The sequence below is a fragment of the Perna viridis genome, chromosome 7 (genome assembly GCF_037379345.1).
Source record: "Perna viridis isolate PV_CMFRI_1.1 ecotype Kerala chromosome 7, ASM3737934v1, whole genome shotgun sequence".
Lineage (NCBI taxonomy): Eukaryota > Metazoa > Mollusca > Bivalvia > Mytilida > Mytilidae > Perna > Perna viridis.
The window spans coordinates 11,667,618-11,677,867 of NC_142451.1; the positions used below are offsets into that span (position 1 = coordinate 11,667,618).

The following is a 10,250-nucleotide window of genomic DNA, read 5'->3' on the forward strand; positions in this document are numbered from 1 at the left end:
CTGAAAAGATATAAGTATGGGTGAAAATGCTCGTCAAAAGTATTCAGTTAGAAGATTATATATTGCTCGCTCTAAAAACTTTTAAATTATTGGAAGTATGCTAACAGGTCTGTAATTTGAAGAGTCTAATACATTGTTTTTTCTTGTGAAGAGGAACCACTTGTTCATGTTTCAACTTGTCAGGAAATTCTGATGATAAAATGGTTTTAATTATGAACTGAGTGATAGGTTGTTAATGCAGGCTGAGCTAGTTTTAGAGCTTCGAATGGTATGCCATCTATTCCTGTTGCCCTTTTTATTTTTCGATTATTCAATTGTTTGCTAACAAAGTCTGTGCATTCTTTTTTTTTTTCTGTTATCTTTTTTATGTTCGAATGGTTTTGGTCAGATGAGGTGCTGTTGCCCATTTATGCAAACAAGTACTATCTTTAAAAAAAAGATGGTCAACACGGTAATTTTTTTTCTTTTACTTAAAATTTTCTACAATTCATTCACGAAAATAACACATGGCATGCAATTTCAATTTCTGATACAGTTTTTTCGAACGCCACTAAGTTATAAGTATTTGTCCAATCGGGAAACAGAATTACGATCAGGTGACTTGCGTTTCCATAGAAGTGCGTCTTTAAGGTCAAAGGGTAAAAAGCGTGGGAAGAATGTTGAAATGTTCTGCTACTTTTTTGTCATTGAATACTTTTCATTATCAAAGATAATAATATTTTTTTTTGTAAAATTTCTTCCTTTGTTTGTTATAAATAAATAGCTTAACTGTGGGCAAAAAGTCATTTGTTTTGATTACCGCTATAACCTTGGTTCCCTTGGTTACTCTTTTAGGACCGCCAATGCATCTTTAATGGAAATAGGTTTACATGGATTTTTTTCTTTATTCTTATGCATCGTAAGATTGTATCTGAATACATAGCTATGTTAAAATAATTGTATTTAAGTGTTAAAAAGACATAATTTAATGGTCTCATCGCAACACGAAAAACGTAAACATTTGACGTTAAAAGTCACGTGACAAAAAAGGTCGAGTGGAACTCTCCTATTTCCGTGGCTTCCCGGCTGTAAATAAACATAAAAATTATGGCCAAAAAATGAATCTGGTCCGTGACTACGCAAAAATCATCAAGAACGTCAGTAAAATAATTACGATCTGCGGGAATGCAGTGTGACCGTGACGTCGCCGTTGCGGGGCAAACGAAAACGTCAAAATAATATAATTTGGCAAAGTGTTAAATGCCAAATCTGGGTATTCCCTGCTAACTAGATCACCAACACGGGAAGCAAAGTCATTCAGTGTCTCCCTTAAATTGTGTCGTATTGATCAGGCAGCAAGGGATCATCGTACCTCTGTTTTAAAGCAGAGTAAATAGCCACGATACTATTCGGAGTTGATGGTTGAAGCTTAGTCACAAATGTTAATGCATCATCTTTCAGTTAGCAAAGTAGCTGTTCTATTTACTTTCCTCATCCCAAGGAAACTTCTTAACACCAATCTTAAACATGGTCAAGAAACTTACGCGACTGTCTTACCGTTGAAATAAAGTAACCTGAACAAGTTTGGTTTTCGTTCGTCACAAGATGTCTATAAAGTCATGGAAACGAACGGGCAGTTTCCCTTAATAGGCATATTTTGCGGACTTTTCGTGATATTCTTCACTGACAACATAAAATGTAAAGAAATAATCATTTAATATGAATACAAAAAATGTTATGATTAGTCCCGGTCTTTGAACACGAAATTAAGTTCCGTATACAGAAATTACTTATATTAAGGTTCAAAGAACAACAAATCTGATAGGAAAATGAACCGATAGAGTTGGTGCAAATTGTTAACAAAGACATAATCATTGATTACTATGATAAATGGCCCCATGCATGTCCGGGTGTTAAAAGAATAGGTATGCAGCAGCGCTAAGCTTGTCGTAAAAGGCGACTAAATAGTGCTCAGAAACCTAGCCGGGGCTAGGCTATCTGCCACTGAGCAACTGGGATGTGTGCCCCAGGTGGTAGAATGAGGTACCCCTGGCGTGTTGCGTGATGGGGTTGTCAGGCTATAATACAGATAATCTGATCGCAAACCATAGTGGTGCACCGTGTTGGGAAAGATGCCACATTCCTCGCATGTTAAAGAACCCTTCCTGGTATTCGATAGGAGTAGGAACCTTTGCGCTCTGCCACAAGAGGCTAAATTGCCCGACCCTACCCATCCCTCCCTTTTATCTTGTGGCAATCAAAATTTGTCGACCCTATTATCCTTGTGTCCCATCCTTATTTTCCTTTAATCACCATCATCATCATTTCGTGTTCATTTTATCATCCATTTCATGTTCATCGCCTGAATATAGCTAAAATATTGCTGCTCGGGCGTTAAACCCCAATAATCAATCAATCAATCTATGATAAATTATTAAATTGACCTAAATTATAATTAGTTAACATTATCAAAATAACTTTAATCACAAAAGCTTTGAAAATCATAGATTCATGTATAAAAATAGGTATCCTGGTAAATCTCAATCTAATCTATATCCAGACGCCATTACCACCTCACAACAGTTGTAAAAGTAAATTTATATGCTTTGTTATCTTTGACAACTCAATTGTCAATATATTGCGAAATTAGAACAGCGTTTTCAGAAAATCTTATCATGACATTTTAAATCTCGATTGATTTCATTCTTTGCCCACGTGTCATTCGAAGGTTTTGATGATACCATCTGATCGAATTGGATTTTGGGTTGCTTTATTCTGGTAAACTTCTTGTTTCTGGTACGTTGTTCAAAGAAACAAAACTGATCAATCTTATCATTTTTTAAACAGATCATTTTTTTTATATTTTTAAAGTAAATAGGTTTTGAATAGAGGTCTGACCAGATTGAATTATAAGTCATGACTCTGCAGATGATAACTAGATTTCACAATCAGATGGTGATAGATGACCTTGAAGAAGGAGATTTGATTGAGATAAACAGAGGACTTTATTCACACTGGGCAATTTATAACGGTAAATTAATCATATCTTCAATTATAAATGAATGTTTTTACAAAGAGATTATTATTATTTTAGTCAATGTGTGCTACATGTACAGTCATGTGACAACAGTGAGTTCCCAAGATGGCGGACTTCATATTATAGATTTGTACAGACCGACAAAATGAAAGTTACAAAATAATGACAAAAATAGAGAAAACTTGTTGTTGACAAATTCTTTGTTATATATCGTTTTGCTCTCAGAAACAGTCCTTATCCGCTCTGGTAGTGTGTTATACAAGCTCCAAGTATAATGAAGTTTCAGTGCAAAACTTCTTGAACAGCCATTTTCAAGTCCTCAGCATTATTTATAGTATCAATTCGTCGCTGTATGCGGCCAATTTAGATAAATTTCTTTACATTTTCGATAATGTTTAGGTCAAGACTTTGTAATGGCCAGGGATATCATTTTTCTGTCTACCACGGATCGACTATCGGGAAACATAACATCGAGCATTGTCATCTACTTGGAAAATAGAAGGGTTCCACAAAGAAACGTAGTGCTATCACAGGCCATAAAAATCACCAAGAATATTTATATAACCTTCACTATTCACGTCTTGCTAGGTAATACATGCCAAAAACATGACGGAAAAAGTTCGCTTTGTACGATTTTCCATGATACGGACCATTGAATTTGGGCTTCAAACGCCCCGTGCAGGTCCAGGTGTTAAAAGAATAGGCCTACAGCAGCGTTAAGCTTGTCGTAAAAGGCGACTAAATAGTGCTCAGAATCCTAGCCGGGGGCTAGGTCCTCTGCCCACAGAGCAACTAGAATGTGTGCCCCAGGTGGTGGAATGGGTACCCCTGGCGTGTTACATGCTGGTGTTGTCAGGCTATAATACGGAAAACCTGAACGCAAACCAGAGTGGTACACCGTGTTGGGAAAGATGCCACGTTCCTCGCACGTTAAAGAACCCTACTGTGGTATTCTCCAGGAGTAGGAACCATAGGGCTCCGCCACAGGAGGATAAATTGCCCAACCCTGCCCACCTCTCCCTATTTCCAGTGGCAATCAAAATTTGTCGACCCTGTTGCCCTTGTGTCCCATCCCTTTTTCGTTTCATCATCATTCCATGTTCATTTTATCATCAATTTCATGTTCATCGTCTTAATATAGCTGAAATATTGCTGCTCGGACGTTAAACCCCAACAAACAAAAGGGCTTCAAACACTCATCGGGCTTACGCCACACATACACTTTGTTTTTGTTGCCAATCCCCATTTTGTCTCATGAGAGAGAGCAATGTATATCCCTAAAGTTTTTCACACTGTTCAAATCGATTTTCAGTACTTTAAAATTCGATTTTATATGGAATATACTTGTATTTCAGGAAGATTGTGTTTTTTTGAATCAAAAGTAATTTGTTTCTCCCTTTTTAAGGGAACGAACAAGTTATACATTTGGCTGGAAATGAAGACCGTCTTGTTCCTTCAACATCTGACGACTTGTTGTTTACTATCTGCGGGGTCCAATACAACAGAGCTGTTGTCAAACAAGAAAACTTGTGGAGGGTTGTCGGAAACGATAGAATGTCTAAAAACAACCAGCATGACTCCACTCACCAGTAAGTCAAATGATAAAGCCAGTTAACCAGCATGACTTATAGTAAATCATACAAAATAGTGTTGTTAATAATTTGAAAGGAAGAAAAGAAAATATCTACAATTGAAAGTCTTTTATTGTGTAAAAATATGTGAACATCTGAATCTTGCATCGTGAGACATGATATTTTTTTACTGTAAATGTAAATACGACTACACGTATTTTTCTCGTTATTAACACATATCTTATTATTAAAAATTGGTTTCTTCGCCTGAAATTACTTGGAATGGAAACATCAAACAATACACGACAGTCTAAAAATAAGATTATGTTCTTATGTTGCGTTTTTATCTAAGGAATATATAATAATCCAATAAATCTAAACAGTGACACGATTTTTAATTTTACCAAGTATTTGATTTTTTCTGTTTTTCTTGCCAGGGCTTTCAGCCCAAGAGAGATATTACAACGAGCAAGAAGTAGAATTGGTCCCGTAGATTTCAACGCTGTATGGAACAATTGTGAACACTTTGTTTCTTGGTGTAGATATGGTCAAAATATCTCCCGACAGGTTTGTTTTTTTAAACCATGTGTAATGACTGATATGTTAAGCGAAACAGGTGTATATATGGTAAAAACATCTCCAAGAAGGTTTGTTTTTAAAACAATGTGTAATTATTTGTATGTTAATCGAAGCTAAGCATTTATGGTTAAATGGCATTTTATATGGACACTTTATATACAACAATGTGAATGCTAAGTATAGTTCTTCTGATAAAACATATTCACACACTAAGAGACCAGTTCAAACTGTTCTCCATTCGTTGGAACCCTGATATTTTGAAAAATTAAGATTTTGAACAATGATTATTTTGTTATCTTGAATAAAATGAATTCACATGCCAAACATACTAGACAATAAATATCATCCATTTTAAAAGAGTAATCAAGGAAACCAAGCTTGTAGCGGAAATCATATTAATGTAATCCTGGGACAAACACGGGATATAGAAAACTGACTAATACAACAAAGAACATAAAATAACCAAAAAAATACATACAAAGAAAAAAAAGTAAATTGACAACTCGGACTCCACTAAATACAGGGAGCATGGACAAGGTGCACTGGTAGGGTAAGTGTCCTCTGCTTTTCTAGAAACACCCATCGAGTTGCTTATAAAAGGTCAGACCGGAGTAGAAGAAAGAGGAAAAGAAAACTGATACGTTGAACAAATTTTCATTGTGGAGATGGATAAACGGTAACGATGTCATGATGACGACCATAAAACGTTTGTAGTGATGATTTCAATCTTCAAACTCGATAAATATTTATCTGACACACAAACATTACAACATTTATTAACATTGTTCACAAAAATAGCATATAAGTTCAGCTATATTCTAGAACAAACACTAAAATACTTCGTTTTTCGGAATACATATATATAATGTATAGGGATTTCTAGACAAAAAGCTGTTGAATTCAATCACATTCACACTAGACTGCACTCTATACTTCTCACTACTTCACTATCTTTATAAGTCTTGAAACTCTTTTTTCTGGGCCTACTTTTACCCGACTCATTACACAGCCTTTACATTAGAGCTTAACCATGGTGTTTCTGCTGATCTCTCTGGCATTTTAAACTTTTTTTTTCAAAAGGCTGTTTTTGTTTTGCTGATTCTTATTATTCGATGTTATTTTGAGTGCCTCCCGTGAGGATCACTTTGCTTCCAAGGTAGGTGAAGAGGGACACATCTTCTACATCTCGGTCTTTAAGCTTGATATGATCTGCTTTGTCAGAGTTTTTACGCTTTATCTTTGTTTTTCTCTGTTTATCTTGAAAACATTATTCGCAGCTGTATCTTGGAGGAGTCAGATCATCAAGCTGGTCCACGATCAATTCTTTTCCTTCTGTAGGTTTTGGTCCAGGCGATTGCCAATAGGAACGAGAAAGATTACACAGCTCTGACGAACACATGTCTTAAACGGGATCTTTTTTTGTCCCATCTTCACCATGAAGTACTCTGCAGCTCGTATATTTGTACAGATGACAGCTACCTATTTCTCTGGTATCCCGTAATGTCTCACGATGTTCCATATCGATGTTCTGTCCGTAAAATGCTTTCACAAATTTTATGTACAGTGGCGAGTTTCATTTCAGAGTTTGTTCAATGATAACCCTCAGTTTCGTTATCTGGTCTGTGCATGATTTGTCTTCCCTAAAACCTGCTTTATTGTTTCTAAGAAGCTTGTCAAAAAATGACTTTCATTTTTTCCAAAATCACTTTGTTAAAGACTTTCCCTGATGCTGGCATTAATATGATATCTGTAATTCTCGCATAAATTTAAGTCATCCTTTTGGCTCGTCTGCTCATGTAAGAATATTTCCATTAATGTTCTTAATTATTTTTTCAGGTGTAAATCGTTTTCATAATAGTAACCTACAGGTCTCTGATGTTCCTTGTTTGAGCAGCTGTTTCTGCTTATGTTGCTATGTCTTAAAAAAACTTCTTTTTGTCTGCTTTTACTTTCCTTCTGACTATTTTTCTGTTTGCATTCTCCATGGAGTCTACTTGTCTCTGATCCTGTTCGATCATTTAAAAGAAAGATGTTGATACAATACACAAGGTCATCACTACAAACATTTTCTGGTAAACATCTTGAGTTGTAGATCGTTATGGTGTATCCATCTGCAGAATGACAACCGATTTGTTCAACATGTGATAGTTTTCCTTTTCTCTTTTAACTGCCTTCGACGTAAAATTTTATAAGCAACTCGATGGCTGTTTCTCGAAAAGCAGAAAAAGCTTACGCTATCAGTGCACCTGGTCAATACTCCCAGTTTTTAGTCGAGTTTGGGTTGCTTATGTGCCTTCTTTGTACATGTTATTTTGGTTATTTTTTTTTAGCTGTCTTTGTCTAATTTTCCCTGTCTAGTCGTTATCCTTGGAATATATTCCTCTGATTGCTCTTTGGATCTCGGCTCGATTTATTATCCTTTGACAATTGTTTTCCCGACCATACAATGACAAGGTTTTAATAAACTTATGACTCGTAAATTGACCATTCAAATAAGTTTCACTCGCTTTCCGTCGTCATGTTTCGTAAGCGGCTAAATTTATACCAGGCACTGTCAAAATTGTAATTTATGATGATATGACATTTTATACCATCGTATTTCAACACTCTAACCCTGGTTGCATTATAAGCGATAAGTAAACTATTTTTGCCTATTATATAATGTAGCTTGTACTTTTTTCAAAATCTCGAAAATCAATTCCACAGTCAAGCTCTTCAAGAACTCATCGACTTTAATTTTGTTTTCGATTCCATACATTTAAACGTACACATTCGCCTCTCTTTGAAAAATACAGTAAATACAAATGACTTTACAACTTAAACATGAAAAACATTCATAAAAAAGCAAGGCACACGTTATGTACTGTTGTCTCTAGTGTATTTTCCCTGTTTTTAAATGGTCACATAAGTTTCGATATTGCTGTCTTTGTCCGATGTCATTCAGATTTGCACTAAGCGTTTTTATCCTTGGATTTACTTTGAATATAAATTTGATTGTATTTGTTCAGAAAACAAGGTGGCAAATTAACAACACATCAAATGTATAATTCTACCACTTCAGGCGGAAACTTTTCTTACTGGTGTGGCCGTGGCTGGTACAATGGCAGTAGTTGGTGGGTTACTGAAAGATTGGTTTAATGGAAAGGATGATTAAAATAACATGGGGACACTTGATGAAAATAAATCTGAGCTCTTCACGAATTATGAACATTCATTAATGAATGACAAACTCTCGATTCCGTTATTATATACTAAAGCAAATAGGTCAACTCTAAATGAAAATTTCTTTGGTTTTAAAAAATCCTTTACACGTAAAGTAGTATGTAAAAACAAACTTTATTTCAAGTTTTGTTTTTTTTTAATTAAGAGAACTTTAAGAATATTTGGTTGAGCTCGATATGAATCGAAACATTTGTGATATTAATGACATTCGTGAATCATTATGGTGGTTAGATTAATGTTTATCGTTTCATCATAGTAGACTGGGTATTGTAGTCTAGGATTAAACGAGGAACACATTTCCAATAATGTAACTTAAAGCTGCATTAGCTGTCATTTTCGTAGAGTTTTGTTTCTGTTGAAATTTACATGTACCTGAACTTTGAATTATTTCTACTAAATAGCACTATTCCTGTATAATTCCATTAAATATCCGCAAATAAAATGCATTAAATACATGAAATAGGTGTCTATATACATTTATTGTCTTGCAAAACAGAAGATCGACCAAGATTAATTTTTATGCATGTGACTTCTGGTGACCTTAATCAGCGCATGTGCTGTATGAATAGCCTCTTAAATAACAAATCTGATGGCAAAGCGAGTCTGGTTACTCAACGGCAAAGAAAGACCGACGGGCTCAAGCAATAAAAGAAAAAAAATCGAATATAACGCAAGGATCCTTTTTGAAATTTACGTATTGTGATATAATGTAGTTCAAATATGGTCATTATTTATTTGAAAACTAATAAAAAAATAGATAAATGAAATGAAAAGAAGACACGTGCTTACCTGTGTATCTGTTATTGTTATTTTTTTACCAAGCTTAAAGTATTTTGTACCCAGGTGTAAGTAATATTGGCAATCGTTGGAAGTAATGGCGAAAAATAATCAGATCAGAGCTATCTATATTATTTAATTGAAAAAAAAACCGTTGTTTTTACAATATTCTGTACGTATTATCGATATTTATTGCTTCAATTGCATTACTACAAATTTATTTCATTGAATCAGCAAATTTCAGTAGAATCAAAACTGAACAACTTTGGCAGCTAATGCAGCTTTAATGATTATGTCTTATAAAACATGTTGCCAATTGAATTTATCCTTTTAAAAATGTTGTAATTTGTACTTAATAGTTTTTAACTTTGTCTTTTTTACATGTAATTTGTTTGACGAACTTCTTGCAAAATTGAAAAAAAAAATGTTAAGAAAACACTAAAGCGACATTTTTATACTTAAAATGTTTTCACCAAACTTCTTTTCATGTTTCTTGTTACTAAAAGAAACAATATTTTCGTAAAATTGTTATAGAACATTTTTTCCATGCAGATTATCTCAAATTTAAAAGTGACTTTCAAAGTAATGTTTGTAACTGTGTCATAATTAGTTTTATTCGTTTTAAATTCTTTTTAAATAATCAAACACTTTTTACGCCTTATCACAATTTCATAGTTCAATTTAATTTGCAAGATAATCATAAAGAATGACCTACAGCTATTGAAACATTTCTCCATGGACGGAATCAAAACAATCTAAGAAACCCCAACAGGAACCACACACTAACTTGCAATAACAGGTTATAATAGCTTTTACGTTTTATGCCTGAGGAAGTTTCCTACCAGGAGACACGCTTGGGTTGGGTTAGATAAGGGGACTCTCTCTGGGGTTGTCACTGCTCAATCTGTTGTATTTTTTGTTGTTGTTTGGATTGGTTGTTTTTGTTTGGCTTGTTTTGTTTTATTTGTGTTTTGTGCTTTTTTACATTATGATTATGTTATCAAAACGTGTTTCTAAAACTTTTTTCACAAGGCATTTAAAAAAAAAATACTTTAAATTTATTTGAATCACTAATACATGAATTG

At 34.3% G+C, this 10,250-nt stretch overlaps 1 protein-coding gene across 2 annotated transcripts; it reads left to right on the forward strand.

The window, feature by feature from the left end:
- Positions 1–2,650: 2,650 nt before the first annotated feature.
- On the forward strand, positions 2,651–8,367 carry LOC148611338 (phospholipase A and acyltransferase 3-like). Of its 2 annotated transcripts, XM_088591790.1 has the most exons (5): positions 2,651–2,757; positions 2,851–3,010; positions 4,422–4,605; positions 5,025–5,154; positions 8,228–8,367. In XM_088591790.1, exons 2-5 carry the CDS (start codon positions 2,896–2,898, stop codon positions 8,318–8,320), a joined length of 522 nt encoding a protein of 173 aa, XP_088447916.1. In that variant the 5' UTR covers positions 2,651–2,757; positions 2,851–2,895; the 3' UTR covers positions 8,321–8,367. The 2 variants fall into 2 exon arrangements, with proteins under 2 accessions (XP_088447916.1, XP_088447917.1); XM_088591791.1 differs by having other exon boundaries at positions 2,690–3,010.
- The last annotated feature ends 1,883 nt before the right edge of the window (positions 8,368–10,250 follow it).